This window comes from Herpailurus yagouaroundi, unplaced genomic scaffold, assembly GCF_014898765.1.
Source record: "Herpailurus yagouaroundi ecotype Mexico unplaced genomic scaffold, PumYag 159, whole genome shotgun sequence".
Taxonomy (NCBI): Eukaryota; Metazoa; Chordata; class Mammalia; order Carnivora; family Felidae; genus Herpailurus; species Herpailurus yagouaroundi.
The window spans coordinates 38,936,136-38,961,651 of NW_024412400.1; the positions used below are offsets into that span (position 1 = coordinate 38,936,136).

Genomic DNA, 25,516 nt, shown 5'->3' on the forward strand with positions numbered 1-25,516 from the left:
ACATTAAGGAGATTTACAATTTATCATGTATGTTATGAAGACCACCAACCTATCAACATTGTGTGTTGAAACTGCTTTCATGGTTTATCCTTCATCATTTAATTTTATTTGTGGTGACTCTTGCCTCCTAGAATTGTTCGACTGTATTGCCATCAAATAGATTGCTTTTCTTTCCTAGTTTCTGCTTTTGATACCTTGATCACCTAAAGAATATTTTAAATAAATATAATTCAAACAAATACAAACACTCAGTATAAAAAGATGCAAAATAAAGAGTTAAATTACATTTGTCCCCTTTGCATAAATCATAGTTCTACATAGCAAAAGTATCTCCTTTTAACCATTTATGGGTTTAGTTCTTCTGATGGTTGCCCTGTGACTCTAAGTGATAGCCAGATACATCCATTTCTTGATTTGTCAACTCTACACAGTGTACATTAATTACTATGAGAGATGTGACATTTTCGTTAACTTATTCCTTCCTTCCCCTCTCCCCTCCTCCAACTAACTCCCATGAGTAATATCAATTTCGCTGTGAGTGCCTTTATAACTTTAAGTAATATACTTCAACCTCTATTTCTTGATTTATCAACTTTAGACGGCATGCTTTAACTAAGTGGCTCACTCTTAATGGGGTAAACCACATGTGAAAATGGTTATTCTCTATATTCCTTGGATCATAAAATGTCGTATTTATGAAGGAATGCTTCACTAGAAGCAGGTCTATCCTTAGTCATTTTAATGAAATGAAAGAGATCTGTGTAAGTAGAATGAAAGATCTTGATATAAATGGTTATATAAATTATAAGTATATATCTTTATATAGCGTCAATTATATAGAATTATAGTCTTTCCAACTATATTGCTTTATTTATCGCTCAGAACAATTTTGTAAAGTATATAGATATAGGCAAGGAAACAAGCATGAAGAGCTCACAGCTGTATGGAGTCACTGTCATGGCTTCTAGTTTTGGTTTTCTTTAGAGTCTGTGCACCATCCACTTCTTTTTTGTGGCACTATCACTCTGAGCAATAATCCTACCTTTTCCCAGTCTTAGTTTATGTACTTCCTGGTGAAAATGAGCACAGTTTTAAACTCCTGACGCATATGCCTTAGAGCTGAGCCAATAAACGCAGGACATTTCCTTGGCCACAAGAGGGTCTGAAATGGCATCACAATCTGTCAGGTGTACTAAGATTTGGACTGGGACTAATGGGACAGAGATTCTTGCTCTATTCTCCTGAAGAAAGATATAGTCCTAGGAGATGCTGGCAGCCAACCTGGGACCAGGTGAGGGAGCTAACCCTGAAGAAGCTGAGTGAGGGGAAAAAAAAAGGAGTCCTGCTCATTTCACTGGCTCCTTTGCTGCCATTTCTACTCCTGCCGTTCAGTCAACACAGCCAACACAAATTCCCTTTTTGCTTACTCCAATTTGGGTTGGTTTCCTGTCAACTGTAATAACTGCACCGCTAATTCATGGCAAGCCTGACATCAGCTCTTTTGACTTTCTATTCTACCATATTGCCTCTGAAAGTAATGTCTTTGTTCAAGATTCAAAAACACACATCCCTCTCCAGTATGTCTTTTGCCTTTCTTCATAGACTATTACACAATCTTTAGAAGTGCAGAACCATCATGTGGAATTCATGCATTTATGAACCAGTCCACGTACTACACTTTTGGGCACGACACTCCGTACATACTTAATATGACAGTATGGGTAAGAGAGAGGCTAATTTCAAAAATTTTTGTTAAATAAAGTTACTTTTATTTTAAGATGAACACTTCTGGACAACCTCTTTTTAAGCTCTCGGGACACCATCCACCACCTGCTGCTGTGTACAATAGTTGTGGTCATCAAATTTAATTATACATTAGTTGTCTGAAATTCAGAGCACATTTAACCTAAGAAACAGTATTATAATTTGCCACGTGCTTCCTAGACTAGCACAGAAAAGCTGACTTAATCTAAAATGTGGCTAAATTACTATATATTTGAATGAAGTGCTAGAGCACAGCACTGTAAATTTTAAAAATTTAAAATTTTAAATTAAAATTTAAAAAATACTAAAACTGGAAAGGATAGTTCTTAAACAAGGACATTTGGTGGTGGGAGATGGGAAAGTAAATGAAAGTATGTGGCCATTCCAAAGGAGCTCTGGAGGTAGTGCCAAGGGCCAAAGTGGTCAATGATTTGAGTTCTTTATTATACTGGACTTCACATCAAAATGTGTAACTTCTCTTTTCCATGGCACAAGAAGAGCTGTATCACTATTCTTAAACTTCAAAACTACACAAAGATGGAACTAAGAAGAGGAAAACACAAAAGAAGTTTTATTTGTTCTTTTAATATGCATTTCAAGCACATAGATTCGCTCTTCCAAAAGTCACTATCTAAAAAGGCAAATATAAGTTCAAACCCAAGATTGCCCTGCTGTGCTGGAAGGGAATTGACCAAGGTTCATGCAGGGCTGGAGTAGGAGCTTAGCATGTGGGCTAGTGGTTCCCGAAGGAGACTGAGGTAAGTGCTGAAAGACTTGATTAGGAAGTAACAGAAGCTGGGAAGGAGTGAACTCTGTGCATGTAAAGGCATGAGTTACCAGCCAGAGAGTTGTGTCAGGGTGCTGTGCATGGTTTAATGTGAAGGAAGAGAAAAGTGAAGAAACAAATGTTTGAACTTCTGGTCTGAAAGTCATGCAAAACTTTTAAATAGGGAGCAAGAAGATAGTTGGAAGAGACAGTGTGGGGATGAGGCATTAAAAGGAAAGGGAATATGTGTGTGTAAGTAGGTATATAAAAAGAGATGGTCATATGTGCTGTGATGTAAGTGTAAAAAGCAAGTAAGCAAGTGAGCAAAGTGAAGAGGACACCACTGTGGAAAATTGCACAGAGTGGAGGGTGTGGTCAGCAACAGATAGCACTGGTGGCCAAACACTTTGGATCCCAGGCAGCGTAGGGGCATTCTACTCAGTAGAGCTCAGAAAGAGGCCAGTGGGGTCCAGGTGCACCAGGTAGAAGAAAGAGCCTGCAGGTCTGAAAGTGTGGAGGTTTCCATGTCAAGTATTCCTAATTTAGTTTTACTTTTACTTTAAAGGTGGAACTCATTGGGTTCACTCTGCATGACACCTAAATTGCCAAACCTGTGAAACCTAAGATTTTGGCTAGAATGGCAAGTGTCCCATGCCTAGAAAAAAAAAAAAGGAAAGAGATCTTGCCACGGTGGGAAACACTTTAGAAGACATGCAACACATGGGTAGATGAGTAGAAAAGGCAGTGCCAGTAATAACCATGTATTGACCTAAAGAGATAATATATAGATTGTTTCAAATGCCCCTGGGCTTGTGCACAACAGCATCAACATTCATCCCTGGAGTCTGCATTTTAAATGGAAAACTACTGTGAATGGTAGGGCTGAAAGTGGAAAGGCCAAACCTTCCTTTGGTTGTAGCTGCATGGTTCTTTCCCAAGCGCATTTGTGCTTTGGTGGTTTCGCTTCACTTGGCCTTTTACAATTTGGCAGCCCAGGACACAAAAATGAGGAACTCAGCAGATGAAAAAAAAATTATTCCAAATGTTCCTTTAATACTAGTATTTCTTGGACAGAGATTCCTGATGTCCTAATTAATTGTTCTCAGTGTTTCTTTAAAAGCATCCTAATTTAGCATTTGTGAATCTGCCATGGCTTTTGCTCTTAATTTGCACTCACTGGTATTTTCCTTTAATGCAGGAGAGGCACTCTCAATGTCCAGGTGAAATAACAGTTCATCTGGAGACACTTGCTTAAAATTTGCTGAGCTCAGTGACAACTTTGGGTGGTAGCCTTAAGAAATGTCAGCTGGCAGAAGAGTTGTTCTGCTCTGTGATTTCCTGCTTCCCTCCGTGAGATCTGACTTTTAAAAATCCTTTGTTACTTCACAATACATTTTCAAATGCATTTGAAGTAATTAACACCCTGAATTGAATCCTGTTGTCACATTTAATTATCAGATAGCTGTTTTCCTTTGGGTTATTTGACAGTTGCCCAAAATGTTGGTCTTAATCGAAAACCAAGAAGAGACCTTTGACATAGTGAAAGCCACCGACGTGGCATTTACTAAATATAAATGGTAAGTGTCTAAAGGGAAGGTGAGGAAAGAGCACTAGTTTTCATCTCAAAAGGAAAATTCTTCCAGGATCAAGGGAAAATTATGTTAGCGCTTAGCTGAAGCTCCATTAGTTTCACATGTGACACAATGATTTCAAGATGTGTGTACTCCTATAACACATTACATTTGCATTGAGAAATAAAGAGTATTCTGACTCTCAAGTTCTATTTCCAATTTGTCAAACTTACTATAAATACAATAGTTAGCATTAGTCCATTATCTGGAAAATGGCATGTATAAAGAAAAAAAGTAAATGATGTTGATTTGAAATGAAGGAAGCTCATTTACATGCATTTTAGGAACTCTAAGTGAATCAGCTAAATATAGGCACCTGGGGAAAAAACAGTTACCCTCTGGGTGGTACCTTGTAATAGGTTAGAAACATGAAACTCATTAATAGTGTTAAAAATTAGGTACCTAATGAATTGTACCCATTATTAGAGATCTTCTGTGGTAACAATTCCTTAAAAACTAGAAATTGCCACACCTCTTTGACATAAGAGAAAAGATACTATTAAAGCCACTGGGAATTATCACCAAGCAGAAGCATATTTCACATGATCAAAAAAACAGAGGCCCAGTTCTGGTACTTACTATGTAAGGACAATGGCCACTGCATCATTCAACACACTCTCCCCAAACAGGAGTGTGTATAGGTCAGGGTCGACGTGCAGTTCATGGAAAATGGCCAGCACAGTCACTAGGAGGAAACACACACAAATATACAGGGTTAGCTGAAGCATAGCCATGTATTTATCCTTGGGTGTGGTCACCTCTGAAAAGAATTCATTAAATGCTCATTTTCTCAAATCAATCCTCTGTACCCACACTAGATCTTTATTAAAAAAAAAAAAAACAAACAACTAATGAGTCATTCCCCCGTTAGAGATTTCTCAGGGCTTCTCACTGCTTATAGAGAAAGTTTGAGCTCCTTGGTACAAGTCTTCTATAATCTGCACCTTGTTTACCTTCCAGCATCTCCCCCTGTATCCCCTGTCAACGCTTTGCTGCCTGCCTCAAGCCATATTGAACTTGCTACAATCTCCCCAGATCATGTAGTTTTTTAAATTAACTTTGCATTTTGGTTCACTTTACCAAGACAGAGATTTCTTTCCCATCCATGAGCTACCATTCCCCCCTTCTTTAAACACACACACACACACACACACACACACACACACACACACACCTTCTTACTCCAACATAAAACTTTCTTCAATCTTTAAAAACCTCTCAAGTGTTCCCCAGGACCCCGATCCCTCAGCAGAAATCTGGCTCACTCCTTTTTGATCCCAGCATTTGAATCAAATCACAAAACCTATCAGAGAAAACACTGTGAGCTCCCTGGGGATAGGGCACATCTTTGCAACACAGGGTACTTGGCAAACTCTCAATAAGTGTTTGATGCATGAATGAGTGAATGAATACATTAATGTATGAATGTTGTTTCATGGCCCACTCCTGTGAAGGGAGAGGTGGCCAGCACCTGGCTCATTCTCTCTTGAGATTATACTTATCTATAAAGATGAACCCGATGTTTCTAAGAGCAAGACCTAAGGACTTGTTTCTGGCAGACTGCTGCAAGGCTACTATATGCCACATATCATACAGAAGCTCTCAGGGTACATCAGGACAGTAAATAATCACATACTGATTATCTGTGTTCACCAAAACCATTCAGTGTCTTGATACTTTAAACAGTTTTGCAAAGTGTGAACAGCAATCATTAGGAAAATGATCCGCTGAGTTGATTGCCAAAGGGGTAAAGAGGATGGTTGGGAATGCTACTGATGGTAAATTTTTAAGGCAGAGTGGGCATTTTCATTTCTGTTCTTTCCTTTCCTATTTCATGGACTGTGAGGTTAGTAACTATGTTGTATAAAAGAATAGTGCTATGGGGAACAAAAGCTGAGTTGGAAGGTTTTGTAAGTAGAGTGAAGAAATTTGGCACTTGTTCTGCTGCAGTAGGGAGCCAGGAAAGGAATTTAGTCAGAAGAGTGACAATCTGATTTCAGTTCTGAAAATAAAGCACAGGCAGAAGGGCAGAGGGCAGAATGGACATATGGCTGGAGGCTTTCCCAAATGTTCTAGCAAGAGATGGTTGTACTGGAAGAGTCCTAGATTCAGACTCACAAACTCCTGAACATCCTGTTCCACTCTATACGTCCACCATTCTGGGTTCTGATAGGTCAATGACCACAGTGCTTTGTATTTCACTTATTCATTGATTCTCATCTTCCCTGAATGTCAGTAGCCCTTAGGACAGTGCTACAATATAGTAAGCCTTTAATGAGTGAATAAGTAAAAGGCAATGGCAGAGGGGACACAGCAGAAGAGACTGTATGTCCAAGATATTTGGGATAGAGAATTGGTGAGTCTTGGTGTTTGAGAGGCAGCAGGGAGTGATTCTGGGTTATAATCCTGGATAATTAGTAGATGAGGTTGCATAAGAGAAATTAGTTTGTAGACAGGGGAATCCACTAAGTTTGGTTTTGGACATGCTGACTTAAATAGTCAGGTGGAATTTCAAGTGGCAATTTTAATAAGAAATCTGGAAATAAAAGGTTTGAACTCTACAGAGTTGAGGCAGAAGAAAGAATTTGGGGGTTAATAAACACATAGATGAAACATAAAGCCATAAGAATGACCGAGTCCCTGGGCAAAGTATACAGACAAAGAAGAGAGTTCATAGGAGATTCTTGAGGGACATTTACAGTTAAGGGATGAGTGGAGAAAAAGAAACATAAAAAACACATGGTATATTTGCCAAACATAACGCTAAGCATGAACAAATCAGCTAGAAACTATCCATCATGAATTTCTGTAAATAGATTTTTATTTACTAAAAATTATCCTAGAGGAAGGAGTATTGAACTCAACAACCAGCTTTGAAGTAGAAGAGACAAGAGAAATAAAATGTCATGAATTGGCATGACAATTAGCCAGATTCCATTTTACCAGGCATATAGTCAATTTCATTATTCTAGCTGCATAGGTCCTTAATTATGACAGGTAAAAGGCAGAGATGTATTCTCTAGTAGTTGGTAGCTATTCACATTTGCTACAACCCTTAGCCTTTGCAGGTAGTGGTAGTAAGGAGAGGTAGCAATTACCTCTGCTAAGAAAAAGTACCTCTTTCTTCTTTTTGGGTAAAGACCCTCATCAAAACAAAGAGGCTTCAGTTAGGGGTTGTAAATAAGAACATTTTCCTTTTGCTAGGATCTTGTGGAACAAAAGTAAATTTACTCCTAAACTACAAAATTCTATCATGGCAGCTCTGTTGTTGACTTTAGTCTCTGTAGTTATTTGTATTTCTAAGCTCTGAAGATGACTTGCAGCTCATCTACACTCCCACAGCATTTCCTAGGCTCGCAAATAGGGACAAAGGTGGGGATTCCACCCCCCACCTCCCCAGTTATAGGGTCTCCTCTGTGCTAACAGGGACTCCTCATCTTTCCAGTGAGAACTTAGGGCATTTGAAGGGAAAGGATTTTAACTGAATATGCAGTTTTGTTCAAAACTGTTCTGACATTCCCACAATTCCTTTTGCACAAAGAACTGAACTCTACTTCATAAGCGATATCCCACACAAAAGAGAAAAGCTATTATATTGCACATTCCTATCTACCCTGTGAAGAAATGGAATAGCTTCGAAATAAAGCCAGGCAGTGTGTCCTACAAGAGGGAATATTTGCTGGGACCACAAGTGAGTTGAATAGGTGAGTCAGGAAATTAGCAACCCACTCTTGCTGCTAAGCTTGGAGCTCTTAAACAACTCATTTAATTAGCTTGCTGGCAGGGCTCAATCTTACACAGAACGTCCAAGACTCGTATGTACCTTCCCAGGAGACCATCTCCTGCAACAATGGAGGACACACTCACACCAGCTCTGCCCATACCTGGCTGGGTTTGTAAGGACAACCTGGGCTCAAGGCTGGCCAAAAACCAATGTCTATTTAGATGAGCCTTCTCGTGATAGTATGAGAAGAACACACTGGACAGACACCATGTAGATAGGAAGGGGAGGAGACACAATCCAATTTCTTAAACCTCTGACTTTGGTCATATTTATCTTGGTCACACTTTAGTTCCACTTATATCTTAGTGGCAAGTTCCAGCACCCCTGTTGGGGTTTGGGGCCACCTTCTCCCTACCTGACCTTTTAGCTAGAGAAAAAACCCACTTTGTCTGTCAAGTAAGGGACACAAATAATAGATATCACACAAGTAAGCACATATAACCTCATGTGTAAATAGATCAACACACACACACACACACACCCCTATTCCAGGTAAGAGTAGTGGATGATTAAGAAATGCCATTGAATAATTAGAGATATCTGAGAAAATAATTGTAGCAGTCAAACACCAAGGGGTAGCAGAGGGCATGAATGATGAGGAGTGGTGTGGACTGCACTTCTCAGAAGCTGGTGATAAGGGATGGAAAGAGAAAAAAATAGTAGCCTATGGAGTATAAAGCCAAGTGAAGATTTCTCTTAGATTTCTAATTCATAGGCTGTGCAGAATAAGCCAGAGGAAAGAGGCTGAAGACAGAGGAAAAAGAAGGGAAACGGCTGGATCAAAGTCTAGAGAAGGCAGAGAACAATTGAGGGGTTGAAATAGTGTTGTCTTCTCAGGAAAGCAAGATCTTGCTAAGAGCAAGGAGACAAAGGTATAAATTAGAGGCTAAAAGAGAGTTGAAAATGTCTGCTGGTTGGGGGCAGGATGATTCAAGTTTTATGAAAAACTGTTAAGGTCATATATAATTCTCATTCTTCAAGAGAAAAGCTCTAACAGTGAAGTAATATGATATTTAGATTAATTTCTTCATCATACCAAGAGTCTTGTCTCCTACTACAACCTTATTACCTTATTAGATCATCAAAACTAGTCTTTTATCATCTCAAATATAATAAACATACCTGGGAATAAAAATACAGATGGTGACTGCCTGACCCCATCAATGCCTCCATGTGCTGACTCTTAAAAGATGTTTTGCTTTTTTGCCTTTTTTTTTTACTTCTAGCATTTTAACTGACCACTTTTCTAATGCTCTTGCTCTTTCAGTCACTTCGAAGTCTTCAGGGTAATTTAGTGACAGTGCTTTCCCTAGGGTCTCCATTAGTAGCTTTCTGACCCATATTTTTTTGTTGTTTTACAAGGAATTTAAATTTCAAATTATATATTTAAAAAAAAAATTTTTTTTTCAACGTTTATTTATTTTGGGGACAGAGAGAGACAGAGCATGAATGGGGGAGGGGCAGAGAGAGAGGGAGACACAGAATCGGAAACAGGCTCCAGGCTCTGAGCCATCAGCCCAGAGCCCGACGCGGGGCTCGAACTCACAGACTGTGAGATCGTGACCTGGCTGAAGTCGGATGCTTAACCGACTGCGCCACCCAGGCGCCCCTCAAATTATATTTTAATGTGGCAGCTCTCAACGACCTGGCACAAGATCTGCCTGGGTCTATGGGCAATTCCACACAATAGTTCCTACCCCTGTTGTTCTAAGTCATCACTCAGCCTTGTCAAAATGCTGGCTTTCCCTGGAGAGGGATCTCTCTGGTTGTCTGTGCAAATCAGTATGTATGACACTTGTCCCCGACACATGGAGAATCAAATATCTCAGGCTTGTGCAGCTGAATTGCATCAGGCCTGACAGGTGGAGAACCCTGGAATTCTCATAAACAAGGTAGCATTTTTCCTTTCTAAAAGTGAGTATTGTGAAAATGCGTTTTCTTTTTCTCAGAGGGATGATGGAGGAGGAAATTTTCCTGTAACTTTCCCCACTTTTCTGAAATACTGTACATAGTGAGATTACAAGGAGAAGCTTCCAGAAAAATTGAGGTATGAAATACTGGAACTCTTTGAGTCTAATCCTTCTCAGTGGAGAATCAGCAGCAGAATCAGTACACAGATTGGTTTTGCCAGTCAAGCTCTGCTAATCATAACCCAGAAATACAACTAGAAAACCTCACCCTTCTGAAATAGGACAGAGAAGTGATACTAGATCTAGAAAGTTAATCACTAGAAGTTACTTCACTGAAGTAATTCTAAATTAGAAGTTATACAAAACACCATGAATGATTTAGCCTTAAAACATTGTAATCTTATTTTGGCCATCAGTATGATATATCATTTTGGTACAGAGTTAGTAGTGGAGAAAATACTATATGCAACCACACTATTATAGTCTTCTTCATCAGGGATCCTTAGGAGAAATAAGCTCTATTGCCTGAAGGCAATGTCTTCAAAGTATCATCTAGGGACTCCTGGAGCTTCCTGAGACCCACACAGGAAGATCCCCAAGGTCAAAACCATTTTCAGAATAATATGAAAATGTTACTTGCATTTTTCATTCTTAGTCTTTCATCTGTGTACAGTGGAATTTTCCAGGGGCTAGATGATGTGGGATAGTGCAAGTGAATGCAAAGGCAGATATGAGAATCCAGCTGTCTTCTATTACAACACATTTAAAAATATAAAACAATGTTACTCTTCTCAGTAAATTGTTTTTGTTTTGGAAATTTATTTTTCATAAAAATATGTTATTTAAGATGTAAATAGTTTATTATTATAATTTTAAATTAACAAAATATGTTTAAAATTTTTTACATTCTAATATGGTACATATTGATAGATATAATACACATAAACTCCTTGAGGTCTTCCCTAATTTTGAAGAGTTATATAGGGGTTGTGACAACAAAAAGCTTGAGAAGCATTGTCTTAAGCCATTTGTTTATTTAATGGACTAGCTTATATTCTATGCATTAAGGGTGATACTAGCTAAGCATCACCTTGTAAAGAAATGAAAAAAAAAAGTCCGCAAATCATTTTCTATAGAGCTTAATTCTCTTCTTGGATTCCTGTTGAGCAAGGCTCCCTAGATCTTAGTATCTTTTGTCATGCAATAATGAGCTAATTCTTTCAGCATACATGAAGAGGATTTCTAATAACTTTTTTGCAGGGGAAGGGCAGAGGGAGAGAGAAAGAGACTCCTAAGCAGGCTCCATGCTCAGCACGGAGCCAGAGGTAGGACTTAATCTCAAGACCCTGAGATCATGACCTGAGCCAAAATCAAGAGTCGGATGCTTACCTTACTGAGCCACCCAGGCATCCCTCCAATAACTCTTAAATGAGGAAAATTATTCTTTTCACATTAACTCCACTAGCACACTTCTGGAATCACATTTCTGTCATTATTATTTGTATTTGTTTAAGTGCTTTTTTTGGAATGTATGTGCTTTGTGGACAGAGATTGTTTCTTCAATATGTAGATGCATAATAAAAACACTGATAATCACACATCTTTTCCTGGACTTCAAACATGGCTGAATGGTGTTCCAGAATAATCTACTTCCTCTTGTGTTTAAAAGCCAAAAATATGGTCCTTAGAAGTCACTAAGAGTAGAAGAGGGTAATCTGAAGATCATGAGGTTTGACATTAAGGAGAGAAAAATAAATAGACACATAAAAATTGAAAAGACAGAAACATGAGAATAAATCTGGGGTTGGGGGTGGTGTTTTTTAGATCCTGTATTTGGGAATTTATGGGCTGAAATATGCTGGCACTTTAGCTAGTACTTTAAAATTTTTCCCAAAGGTACCTAAAATGGGAATATTCTATATTTAACATTAGCACAGAACATAAACATTTAACAAAGACCCAATTTTCTCACCAATGGTGTTTAATGAGCCATGGCGCAGTTTAATGGGGAATCTTTGCAGTATGCCCAATATCTGAGTGAGGATGACTCATCCTGTTGTACAAGGATTCTCCAATCAGAATTATTACTTAAGCATTTTGCCATTTTAAAAATGAGCATGGTAGGCAAGGTTTTACCTACAAATCATGAAATAAATTCAGAGAAAAGCTCAGTGGAGCCATAAAGCAGTCAAAATTTGGATGGGTCCCAAGAAATCAACACTTGGAGGTAAAGATATCATTGTGGCCCATTAAATGCAACTATTGTAAGGAAAGAGGTAATTGTGTTAGTCATGATCACAGTACACATAAAATAAGTGAGCCTCACAAACAAATGTTTCTCTTGATACAGAAAGTTATAAAAACAAATAGTGTCTTATATTATCATGTCTCAACCTGTGGCTCAAGACCCTAAGGCGAGCAGAGGAAGGTTTTAAAATGACAGATGAGGGCGCCTGGGTGGCGCAGTCGGTTGAGCGTCCGACTTCAGCCAGGTCACGATCTCGCGGTCCGTGAGTTCGAGCCCCGCGTCGGGCTCTGGGCCGATGGCTCAGAGCCTGGAGCCTGTTTCGGATTCTGTGTCTCCCTCTCTCTCTGCCCCTCCCCCATTCATGCTCTGTCTCTCTCTGTCCCAAAAATAAATAAAAACGTTGAAAAAAAATTAAAAAAAAATAAATAAAATGACAGATGAATATTCCTGTTTTCTAAGAAGATTAGCAAAACTGTTAAGAGTGAACAAAAGTAATATTGAGAAGCGTCAACACTCAATGTGTGACAGAAAGGGAAAAAAAGATATGAGGAGAGAAATCATATCATGAATCCACTCATTCCTGTCATCACTTTGTGTGGTAGGCTGAATAGTGCCCCCCAAAGATGTCCATACACTAATGTCTGGAAGCTGTGCATTGATTACTTTATATGGCAAAAGGGTCTGTGCAGGTGTAATTAAGGTTACCTTAAAACAGGTAGATTACATTGGATTATATGGTAGGATCCAAACTAGTCACATAAGACCTTAAATGCAGAGAAACTTCTTTGCCTGGAGTCAGAGAGATGCGGCCTAAGAGAAGGCAGAAAGGAGACTCAAAAAAAAAAACCAAAAAACAAAAAACCAAACCAAAACCAAAACCAAAACAAAAACCCAAGGATATCAGGAAGATTTCACATGTGAGAAAGATAGCATACACCATTGCTGACTCTGAGGTGGAGGAGATCACCTGAAAGGGCCAAAGAGAGATCTAGGAGGCAAGGGTGTCCCCAGTTTTCAGTCAGCAAGGGAACAGGGACTCCAGTCCCACAACTGTAAGGAACAGATTCTGCTAACCACCTGAATGATCCTCGAAGTGGATTCTTCCCACAGCTTTCCTGTAAGAGCCCAGCCAATCAACACTTTGATTTTGGCCTTGTGAGACCCAGAGTAGAGAACCCAGTTGAGTCAACCTGGACTACTGACCTATATAAGTGTAAGATAATAAATTTGCATTGTCCTAAGCTGTTTGTGGTAATTTGTTATGGCATCCTAGCAAACCAGTACACTCTGACCCCCTCTCACAAGAGGAAGTACAAAATGATGGGCAGGTTAAGCACCCAGGCATTTGACTTTTTAATTAATGAATTACTGAATAAGGATATGGCTGGAACGACCTCTCATAAGCACAGTCCTTCCTGCCCCAAGCCCACCACTGGTAGAAAAGAAGTCACTTAGACACATCTATGTTTTAGATCATGCTTAGCAAAGAAAAACCCAGACCAATGAGAAGGTTGTGGGTTTGCAGATGTGTGCCTATGGGGCCCTTTGTGCTGCTTAATTATCCATGTGTGTCACCCTCAGTATGATCATCATGCACAACATATCACTCATTTACTCAGAATGTATTCTTTTATAGTTCATCAAATCATTTTATTTTCCAGTGTATATCCTGTCTGGAATATACTGTCACGCAAAGTCAGTATGAGGAATTGGTGCTGAGGTGGGAATAACAAAGTCTAAACCAGGATGGAAGGTCAGCACAACTGGGCAAACCAAACCTGAGGAGAGCAAGCCAAAAGTTAGAAATCATCTCTCATGATAAAAGCAAGCAATGGCCATTTTAATTTTTCTTCTTTGAACTTTGTTTTATAAATTTTATAAATTTACTATAATAAGCTACTTTTAGATCAGAAAGGACAAAAGTCATTTTAAAAACTGACAAAACTTAATGAGGAGATAAAACATGGAACTCGGGAGTCACTTCCCACATCCCAGGATACCATACATGAGGACCCCTACCCTCCCCACTCCTTCTCAGGACTTCCTCCCTGGGCTTCCAAACTGCCAAGCCCTCTGTGTATCATGGCACTGTAGATTACTGTCTCTCCAAGTGCTCTCTTTCTTTATACTGGGGAGACTAGCCTCTCTTAGCTTCCCTTCAGCTCATCCAGCCTCTCTTTCTCTCCTTTGTGAACCTGTTCCTTTAATACAAATGCTCCCCAGGAATACCTCCTCCGTTCCCTTCTCACTTTACCAACTCATCCTGGGAAATCTCATCCACACCCAGTCATCTTAACTTCCAGCCCATCCCCTTCTCTGTCAACTACAGACTCCAATATCTAACCACTGCCAAGACAACTCCACCTGGAGTCCTTCTACTGGAATAAAAACTTAGTAAGTACCAACTGTGTATATGACCCTGGGTGTGGGTGTTCCCCACCCCCAAGCCAGCCCCAGTCAATCTGCTGCTCTTGCTCCTGAGTGACTCAGAAATGGCATCATCACCAAGAAGCTGTTTGTTTGTGTTAAAAAAATGTTGTGAGTTATCTTGTTTGAAATGGGAAGATCTCTGGACTTTAGAGGATATGATATCAAGAAGCAAGCCACACTTTGCAGTTCAGTAGTTTACAAGGTCAATCAAGGAAAGAAAAAGAAAACAGTTCCAGAGGTGCTATACTACATCAGATACTGCAGCATGAACTAGCTTTGTCATATCTGAAAATTTAGCCCTCTATGGTAATCCTTCCTGGACTGGAAAATAATATAAGAATGCAGAAGTTCAACTGTAGATAAATGCATTTTCTTATGTGAAAGCAGCACTTAAAACAAATAACCTCCTGAGAAATAGCTTACAAGCATTTTAACTTCTCTTTGAATTGGTCCTCTTGGATAAAAAGTTCATCACCACTGGTTATCGATTGTTCATCTACATATTCACCAATGCCTTTTATAGTTTCTGGAGTGCATTAGAGAATTAATTCTGTTGATTAAATGAGTGAATGAATGAATGACTCTTGAAGGTCATGCACCGTGTAGCTAACTCCTTGAGCAGACCAGCCCCAGCCTCTCTTGTATTTTCCCACTGTGATCAGTCACTTCATTGCCCACTCTCTGACCTGGCAGCACTTGTTACAAAAAGCTGTCTCCATTTCAGTTCAAAATAATAAATTGAACAACACAATGCTTTTTATCTGTAGTATCCAGGTAAGAGGTCAGCCTCTGTCCTTTCTTGGCTGTGTTCTAGGAGGGAAGTTGCTTTGCAAGGAATTCTAAAGCAAGGGGCCTCTGACAGGCAACGCAGGGCAAGGGGACCCAATCCCAGTTTGCTACTAGTGGGTGCTCTGCTGGCTCCTCTAGGCAACTCATTTTTAAGGAGGCACTCACTTTCAGGGTTGTGTAGGTGTGGGCTCTGCACTTACAGCAGCCTGAGAGTAAGTGCCATCTTCAACTTGACTCTTCAATTGCCTTACTGCTCCATGGTTTTGACCTTAGGCAGCCAAGCTGAGCCCTAGAGGGAGCCAAACAGCCTCTTATCCAAGGAAATACTCTTAAGAAATTTCCATCCAATTTGCCACAATGTGCAATATCTTCGTTCGCACCTAAATGGAATGTGTGGGCTGGATGCTGACTTTCAAAACTTCTGTCCTGCAGGTCTGCCTTTGAGTATCGCTGAGAATGAACTGCTTTCATTTAAACAGAGCCATTCTGTTCCCCAAAGCAGTGAGCCAGAGAGGTCTGTCAGCCACAGCTGTTTCCCAGCTGTCCACAGAGCTGTTGAATTGCTTCAAACGGTTTTTCAGTGTGTTCTTGGAATCCCATCCTCAGAACACCTGGAGTCTTGCTTTATCTGCTTTCAATATCCTGAAGCATTTATATAGTTGGTTGTCATCTATTATCTTCTCCAGTTATGTTCTGTGGAGCTGATTTTCCATACCTGGGTTTCTAATATCTGAAGAGAGACCTTTGTGCCAAGACCTTGCTATTTACAACTCTGTCCCAATATAGAGATAATGATTGGGAACTTGGCTCCAAACTAAAACCAACCTGCAATCAGATACTAGCTGTGATGCAAATAAACTTGGTGATCTTGAGCCAGTTACTTAACCTCACTAAGCTTTCAGTAACCTTTGTCAGTACAGTGGAGATAAAAATATTCCCTCCCTTGTAAGTGTTTTGGATAACAGTTATATGGGATAATTCATGTTAAATATCTGGTATATTGTAGCTCAGTTAAGGATGGGTATGATTACTGTTATTATTCATGTCATCAAAACCATCAGAGGGGGTTTGTCCATTATAAAATGGAATGATACCTTCTACCTATGTGTTTCTCCTTTGACACTCAAAAATTACTTCAAGGAAAAAAAATGATATTGTCAAGCAGAGAAGCAATGGAAACTCTTCTCTACTTCCCTCTCTCACAAATTACCCCTTAAATTTCTGCACTTGGAAAGAGTACCTAATTCTTGTTCACTGGGCATTTACTTTCTCTCTCAGAGCCTCAGGTACTGTCTAAAAATGCAGTTGAGTGAGGTTGTCTTTAAGGTCCTTCCAGAGCTAAAATTCTGTGGCTCTCAGACTCAAACTCCAAGCCAAAGTCTCCACATGTAGAGTGTACATGTTTTCCTAATTATGCTGATGGAGCCTGGTTGCAGCATTGAAATCAGGAATTAAGCAGCAACTATATAATAGTGTCCTGGACAAATGACTGTAAATTTGATTCTTGTCTGCATGAGTGAGGAGAGAGTTATAATAGCAAGTGCATATGCCCTCCTTGCCTTGACCCTGACCCCCAGGATTATCAACTCAGGACACCCCCAAAGGTGTCTGAGCCCAGGGAGATCTTACTAAGTTTGAGCAGGTCATGTTGTCTGTGGCCCTATATGGGAACAAAAAAACCTCTATCCATAGGGCCATCTCTTATAGGAGAGAAACATGGTTCATGTTTCTTTCAAATGACATGTTATCTTCCTCAATCAAGCAAAATATTGGGTTGAGGTGAGGGAAGCTTTAAGCCTTCCCAGATCTCCTCCCCACAGGAGTGGTACAGGGGTCCATATCCCCTTCTTCTGTGCTTACAAAGCTGCCTGGACTACCAACTTGTTGGTACCAAACTTGTATCTACATCCCCCTTTAGAGAGGAGCTTCTTGAGGGCAGGAGCTGTGTCTGGTTTATTACCCCTTCCCTCAACCACTTCTACAGTGCCTACTACATAGCAGGTGCTGCATAAATGTTTGCTAAGTGAAATTAATCATAAAAGGAGAACTTGACTGTCGGGTTTCATTTTGTGCTAAGCCTAATTGGCACATCACTGTTCTATTTTGAGAAGTAGCAGTGGTATAGAACAAAGAATATTGGACATGCTTTGTCTCTCATCTCTGGCACTTATGAGCCTTGTAAATTTAAATAAACCACTTACGCATTTAGAACCTCAGTTTATTAGAATGGAGATAATTAACTGTGGTGATGATCAAATTAGATGATATATGTGTACACACTCAGTTAATGGTTGTTATCACTAGATGACATACTCCGAAGCAAAAAATTCAGATGGAGCTTTTCATTTGCTGCCAATTGGTAGCTTTGGGTTGCTTCTAAATATTGACTCAAGTGCACCATTGCTTTGATGGGTAGAATAAAGATGTTACTGATTTTAGAACTAGCTGAAAATTAGCTAAAGTCAATAAAATATTTTGATCACATGGCTGTTAGTAACTTACAAAAACATAGTCTACTTATCTAAGGAAATAGAAGTTCTGGTTTTTGTATCAATCTTTCTTCACTTACTGTAAAATCTTGAGAAAATTTTAAAAAATCCTCTGCACCCAATTATTTCACTTAAATGCACACATCCTCCCTACCCAGGAAAACTATGTGAGAATAACTGAAGTGCTGGGTATGAAGCTATTTGAGTTCTTTGAAAAAGATACACAATATAAATCTAAGCTGTTATTTTTATTTCTGAGTAAATTTGTTCAAGAATAGAATCTGAGTTTATATGATGGTGTTTTATAGACCTAGGTTTATGTAGAGGCTTTTAAACTGATACTATCCCAGTGTGTTTAATATGGAATTGGATAGACACAGAAAATGCAATAGAGTACTGTTAAATGACACCATATGCAGGTTTGAAACACAATGCATAGTGAAAATGGCTGGTCTCTCTGCATTCTCCAGAAGCCTGCTGCCTTCCGTGGGAAGTACACTGGTTTAATATCCTCTGACTTCCTCAGAGGTGTAATTTTTTCCCCCTGGAATTCAATGAAAGCATAAGAAAGGGCCCTGAATACTCCCTCACTGTTTGCCTTCTCCCACAGCAATAACAATACAATACTTCTCTACCAAATATTAGATACTAAAAGTAGAGTCACCCAAGTTTCTCCCCAAAGAATTGGGCAAATGGTTCAAGGACATGAACCTTAAACTGTATGTGAGTGTTTTGTTTTTTGTTTTTTTTTTTTTTTCAGAATGTAGGCATAAAACCATCTCAGTCTCCTAGATGCTGCTTAGAAGATATTAAATGAATGTCGCCTCTGTTCTCTAAGCCAGCCTGGAAGTGAAGGAACTACTTTGTACATTTCATCTTATTTTTGACTACAAGTAGAAAGTTATTCAGCTTTCTCTTGAATTCCTGTGTAGAATATTGATAACACCAGTGATGAGAAACCACAAACTTATGGTAGTCTAAAACTCTGAAATGCATAGGCAGAGTGGGCCAGAGGTGAAAAAAGAACAATATATACGACTTTAAAAAGAAGACATGATCCAAACAAAAGAAATAAATGAAGACCGCAATTAAATATTGAAAAACAACAGTGAAAGGAGAGTGTCGACTAAAGGGACTGAAGGAAAATAAAGCTAAAAAATAAAAACTCTTCTGATTATGGCAGTTGGTAATCACTTCTCCTACGTTAAGAAAATGAACCCAAAATTCTAACCAGAAAATTCAATGACGAATGAAAAAAATATCAGACAGCCCCATTAAGTCACCCTTACTGGAAAGGCATTTCTCCAAAAATAACAGTTCTACTTTTAATTATAGGTTCTTGGGTTTGTTAATCAGCCATCTTCCTCAAGGCTAAGCTCGGTGCAAATAACAGACAAGGATTCAGCAAAATGCCCTGTTTAATTAAAAAGAATTTAATTAAAAATATTTTTAAACACATGACCAATCACCATTATTTATGCAGATGTTCCTTCATGGTTCTTTGGAAAGGCTTTTTCTTTTCTTTTTCTTTCTTTCTTTTTTTTTTTTTAATATGCTGTTCTTCTGCAAGAACTGCTGTGAAATGAGAAGCACTATGACTGGTAGTTAATACCTATTTTTATCAAAACAGCAGTGCAGCTCACACATCGCCGGTGCAGCCGTAACCATAGTAACCCCAAGTAGAAAGGGTCTTCAGATTATCAACACGATCAAAGGTAAGATAGTTCATGTGCCTCTGGAATAGTTACACTGCGGCAAACTTTAAAGGATAAAGATGGATTTCCTCCTCCCCCAACCCCATACCCTAAATGTTGAATGAAAATAGTGACTTGCAAGTACAGTGTATAAAAACATCTCTCATTTTAGAAGACTCTTATTTCCTCAAAGTGTTAATAGAAAAGATGAAAACTCAGTGCTATGCATTTGTCCCGTGCTTCTTCCTGATTATGCCAAGGAGACAATAATAGTCATTTTGTCGAGTTGGAGAATTTGCTAGAGGGAAAACCTCACCCTCAACTGTCCTGAAGGATGAGAAGCCATATTTTGTGTCCATGTGTTTGGAGGATGGCTATGGTCAGTGGTGACTGTAGGGCACATGGGATAAGCTATATACGGTGATGCAGGGTGTGGACTGGCAGTCCACTTATGAGGAAAAGGAGCTTTTCATTAGAGAAACAGTGGAACCGGTTTTAAAAAGCAGTGTAATACCAACCCCAAAACAGACCTGAATGTGGCTTTATAATTTGTGGTTGGGACAGGATGGAGTGGGGACAGAGCAGGGAATAAAAAGGTAGAGTATCCATGATCAGTTATTTTATCAGAGGAACTATGATTTATATAATTCAAATAGAGGCTAGCTAGTAGGCAAGTTAGTATACAAGCCTTTATACAACATTTTGTAATGCCTTATATGACTACAGGAGCAGCATCTGGAAACACAGGGAAACTACTTGGAATTTTAAGTACCCAAATGTATAGCAGATATTACAAAAAGTAGAGAATCCACATGAAGATAAATATAATTCAATTATTTTTCTTCTTTAAACCTCTTTATATTGGAGATAGACTATGAAAGTGGGTGAACAAGTAATGAAATATAAGAAAATAATTATTTCATCATGGCTACTTAAGAAAAGAATGGTTATCTGGCAATTTTATGTTCAATTGTAAACAAATAAGAATGCTATGATAGTATTATCTAAAAAGCCAATAAAGTGCCTTAGAAGAACTCACTGCTAATAAACATTTATTTAATAAGTTAGCAATTTGCAAATAATTTTCCATAAAGCATTTCATTTGATCTTATAGTAATTCTGTGAAGAAACTGGAGGTAAATTCTGTTTTGTTTTGCTTTTATAGTATTTATTTTAAGCATGGGAAGTGAGGTTCAGAGAAGTTAAAACACTAAAACATAGTGCTCCATTCACCTATGACACTAATCTTGCCTTAATGAACAGACACTTTCAATATCCAGGATAATTCAGCCACTAGAAGACCCTATTCTTACTTCATTTTTAGGTAACTCTCCTACCCCATCACATGTCTATTTTATTTTTAGTGGCAGTTCGTTTCTCTTGGGATTGAAAGTTTATGATCCATCCCTAACTGTGATCATTTTATGCAGATAATTTTCTAGGAGCTCTCTTAGATCTTTAACCCACAGACAAAGGAGCTGGCACCATATTCCTCAGGGCCCTAGCTCACACCTCCCCTTGGGACCAATTTGCACCAGAATTACAGCGACACCTACCTGTGATTTTAGGTAGCACATACTGGGAATGTTGGGTAATGGACACTGCCAGGAGACAGCTTGGCTGGTGGCATCTCAGAAGGGAGGTCACTAATCTGAGAGGTGGATGTCTCAGAGATCAGTACTCAGCCCACTTCACTCTATAACTCACCAGTTTACTCAGAAATACAAATATTTCACTCATCAATTCCTATATTCATTAGGTCTCTGGACTGGCATCATTAGCAACAAATGGACACTTAGAATTGCAGTTTTTGAACCCACCTCAGACCTACTGAATAAGAGTATCTGGAGACAGAGCCCAGTAATCTGCATATTAACAAATTCTCCTAGTGAGTTTTAAGTACACTCAGGTTGGAGAACCACTAAGTAGAGCAAGAATTATCTCAGCAATTATCTACGTCCTCTTGGAATTTATGAGGAAATTAAACCTAAAAAGGTAAAGTGGCCACCTGATTTGCTCTGTGAGTCAGTAGCAGGCACTAAACTAGACCTCAGATCTCCCAACTCCCAACTCCCAGTAATACAAATAGCATGGTGCTATGACACTTGTCAAGTAGAGGCTGGTTGGGCTCAACATTAGCAAAGCAGAGACTTTGACTCTGTATCTATATTCCTCTTGGCTTCTAATTTCAATAAATGAATTATCATCCATGCATTTAATTTAAGTTCCAGACAGGATAATGCCAGAGTGAATTTTCTAAATTCAATTAACAAGAGCCAGTAGTCTCCTTATGAAAGCCAACATCCAGTACTCAGGGCTTCATCAAGCACTTGGGATTCTTAGCACACGTTAGCTGCCAGAGCAAGTCAAGATGTGTGACATACATGTAATACACAAAGTCACTGAACTTTTTTTTTTTACTTCATGGCATGTGCAGTAATACCATATTGAGTTGGAAGATTTTCCCTTAAGATCTCCTCATCACATTTCACAGTAATTTACTAACATGATATAAAAAATGATTGGTTAATTTTCTCACTTCTATGAAATTTTGAAGAGTTCTTTTTTACATACATAGATCTGCTTCAACATAAATGCATAAATGTGATCACATTGTACATATGCTGTTTATTTGTTTACTTTGTTTTAATTATCTTTTTTTCTTTTTAACACGTCTCCCCTTTTCCCATCTCTTCCTTGCCTAAACGTGTATCTTTCCTCCTCCTAAATAACCCTATTTATACTCTAATAGATGTCCACCAAACATCTTTATATTAAAATTATCTTTGTAATAATCACATACACACATTTGTAACAGATGTTAAATCAGAAGTTTAAGGAACAAAGAAAAAAATAACATGTCCTGAAGTGAGATGCACAATTTTAAAATATATATCTAAAAAAATGAGAAAATCTCTCCCTCTAGACTCTAACCTAGAGGTGAAGATTTGTGAAGAGAGTTGTTTTCCTGCATGTGAGCTGTGAATATCACACAGGGGTATTGGACCCTCATCTCAAGCCTAGGGGAAGGGACTTTGGCGAGGCCATCAGACAGCTTACGATGTGACTAGAGTTTGGGGACACGGTGAAACGCTCTATGATTCTCAAATAAGAAATCTAATGGGCTATGGCTATCCAGTTGCTCTGATGGTAGCTAATTATCAATCAAATAAAACATTTCCTTACCACATCTGTGGCTCTACTTTGTAGAAACTGCATCCAGTAAAGGGTAGATGTGACATATGGGAAAGAATAAAGAACCCAGCCACACCTGTTCTCCAAAAGGTAGGCAACCTACCTTCAACAGGCTAGGGCAGATAGCGTGAAGTCTTAAATTAAGTTGAAAACTTGGGATATTACACAGGATTGGACATGTTCACTGCTGAATTGAGACTCCAATTGCAACTTAAATAGGTTTTTATCCAGCGGGTGGAAAAACAATTTAACCTCACTGAATACTTTTAAAGGAGCGTGGGAGACACTGGAATAGAATAGAGCCCAGAAATAAACCCATGATTATATGATCAATTAATCTATGACAAAGGAGATGGGGATATGCAATGGGGAAAATACAGTCTCTTCAACAAACAGTGCTGGGAAAACTGCACAGCAACATGCAAAACAAGGAAATGGGACCACCTTCTTACATGATACACAAAACTAAAGGATTTCTTTTAGGATTAAGGACCTAAACATGAGACCTGAAACCATAAAACTCCTAGAAGAAAACACAGGCAGCAATTTCTCTGACATCATCCATAGAAACATTTTTCTAGACATATCTCCTTGGGCAAGGGCAACAAAAGCAAAATTAAAGTATTGGGACTACATCAAAATAAAAAGCTTCTTCACAACAAAGGGAAAAAAATCAATAAAACAAAAAGACAATCTACTGAATGGGAGAAGATACTTGCAAATGACATATCCAATAAGGGGCTGGCATCCCAAATATTTAAAGAACTTACACAACTCAACACAAAGACCACCAATAACTCTATTAAAAATGGGCAGAAGACATGAACAGACATTTCCCAAAGAAGACATACAGATGACCAATACACACAGGAAAAGATGCTCAGTATCATTCATCATCAGGGAAATGCAAATCAAAACCGCAATGAGATATCACCTTATATCTGCCAGAAAGGCTGAATCAAAAACACAAGAAACAAGTGTTGGTGAGGATGTGGAGAAAAATGAACCCTTGTGCACTGTGGGTAGGAAGGCAAATTGGTACATCCACTGTGGAAAACAGTATGGAAGTTCCTCAAAAAATTAAATGATCCAGTAACTCCACTATTGGGTATTTACCCAAAGAATACAAAAACACCGACTTGAAGATATATTCACCCCTATGCTTGTTGCAGCATTACTTACAATAGCCAAATTACGGAAACAATCCAAGTGTCCATTGATAGATGAATGAAGAACCCAAGGGTCCATCAATAGATGAATGGGTAGATACACAGTGGAATATTACTTAGCCGTAAAAAATAATGAGATTTTTGCCATTTACAACAACATGGATGGATCTACAGGCAATAATGCTGAATAAAATACATCAGTCAGAGAAAGAGAAATATCATTTGATTTCACTCATGTGGAATTTAAGAAACAAAACAAAGAAAAATGAGACAAACCAAAACCAAACAAACAACAAACAAACAAACAAACAAAAAAACCACCAGATTCTTAACTATAGAGAAAAACTGATGGTTACCACAGGGGAGGTGGATAGAGAGATGGGTGAAATAAGTGGAGGGGATTAAGTGTACACTTACTGTGATGAGCCTTAAGTAATGTATGGAATTGATGAATCACTATATCGTACACCTGAAACTAATATATCAGTGTATGTTAGTTTTACTGGGAAATTTTTAAAAATTTTTAAAAATTAAAAAATTAAAAATAAAGAAGCAGTGGGAGAAAAAAAGCCTTGCTTTATATATACGTATACGCTTGTATATATGTATTAAATATTGGGATCATTTTTTATGTACACTTTTCTACATCTTGCTTTACATAGTCAATAATGCCTCCTGGAAAACTCTCAAGTCAGCTGGAAGACCACTAATTTAACCTCTTTAATGGTTACATGATATGGTGTAGATGTTCTACGACCTTCCAATAATTTCCCTTGTTGATAGGATTCACTTTGCTCCTTATTGTTTTTTTTTTCTCTACTTAAAAAAGATGTTGCAATAAACATCTTTTGTCCATATATCCTTAGGAACCCAGTATTTTTACTTCTGTGGGACAGACTCCCAGAAGTCAGATTACTAGGCCAGAAGGAACTATATACTTTCAATTCTAATACTTTTTGCCAAATTGCTTCCCAAAGGTCTGTTAATGATTTAAACTTTCACTAGCAGTATATAGCAGTCTACTTTTTGCTGCCTCCCTGTCAGCAATGACTGTTATTTGGCATTACAATTGTTGCCAAACTGCTACAGGTAAAATGATATGCTGTTACTTTATTTTACATTTCTATGACTTCTGGTGAGTGCACAACTTTTCACGTTTGAACCCCAAGTGAATTTGCTCTTCTATGAATCACTTCTTCATAGTCTTTCTCCATTTTTCTGTTATTTATTGCTAGATTGTCATTTTAAAGTGTATTTCTTTACACTTTAGAGAAATAGTAATATCTGTCCTCTACATTTAAATGCTTTTCCCCCAAAATGTTGTCTATTTGTTGACTTTTTAATGGTATCTTTTGTTATTTAAATATGTTTTTATATAGTCAAATACGTCTATTCTTTATTTATAGATTCTGGGTTTCCATTCTTTGTTAAGAAGAATTTTCCTATTTATAATTGGCAAATAAAGATATACATATTTTCTTACAGTTCTTTTACTTCATTTTGTCATTTACATTTTAATTCTTCTAAGCATATTTTTATAAATGGTTAGATAATCCCTATTTTATTATCTTCTAAATGGCTAGCCAGTAAATTGTGCAGGTACCATTTGTTAAATAAATCATTCTTTCCCACTGGATTGAAATACCT

The 25,516-nt window shown here is 38.4% G+C and overlaps 1 protein-coding gene across 6 annotated transcripts in view; it reads right to left on the reverse strand.

Moving 5' to 3' along the window:
• SLC9A9 (solute carrier family 9 member A9) overlaps nt 1-25,516 on the reverse strand; it is a 711,221-nt gene that overhangs the window by 361,633 nt on the left and 324,072 nt on the right. For all 6 annotated transcript variants that reach the window (XM_040480405.1, XM_040480404.1, XM_040480402.1 and 3 more), the window contains one exon: nt 4,741-4,846. In XM_040480405.1, coding sequence (XP_040336339.1) covers nt 4,741-4,846 — 106 coding nt within the window. The remainder of the gene's footprint in view (nt 1-4,740; nt 4,847-25,516) is intronic.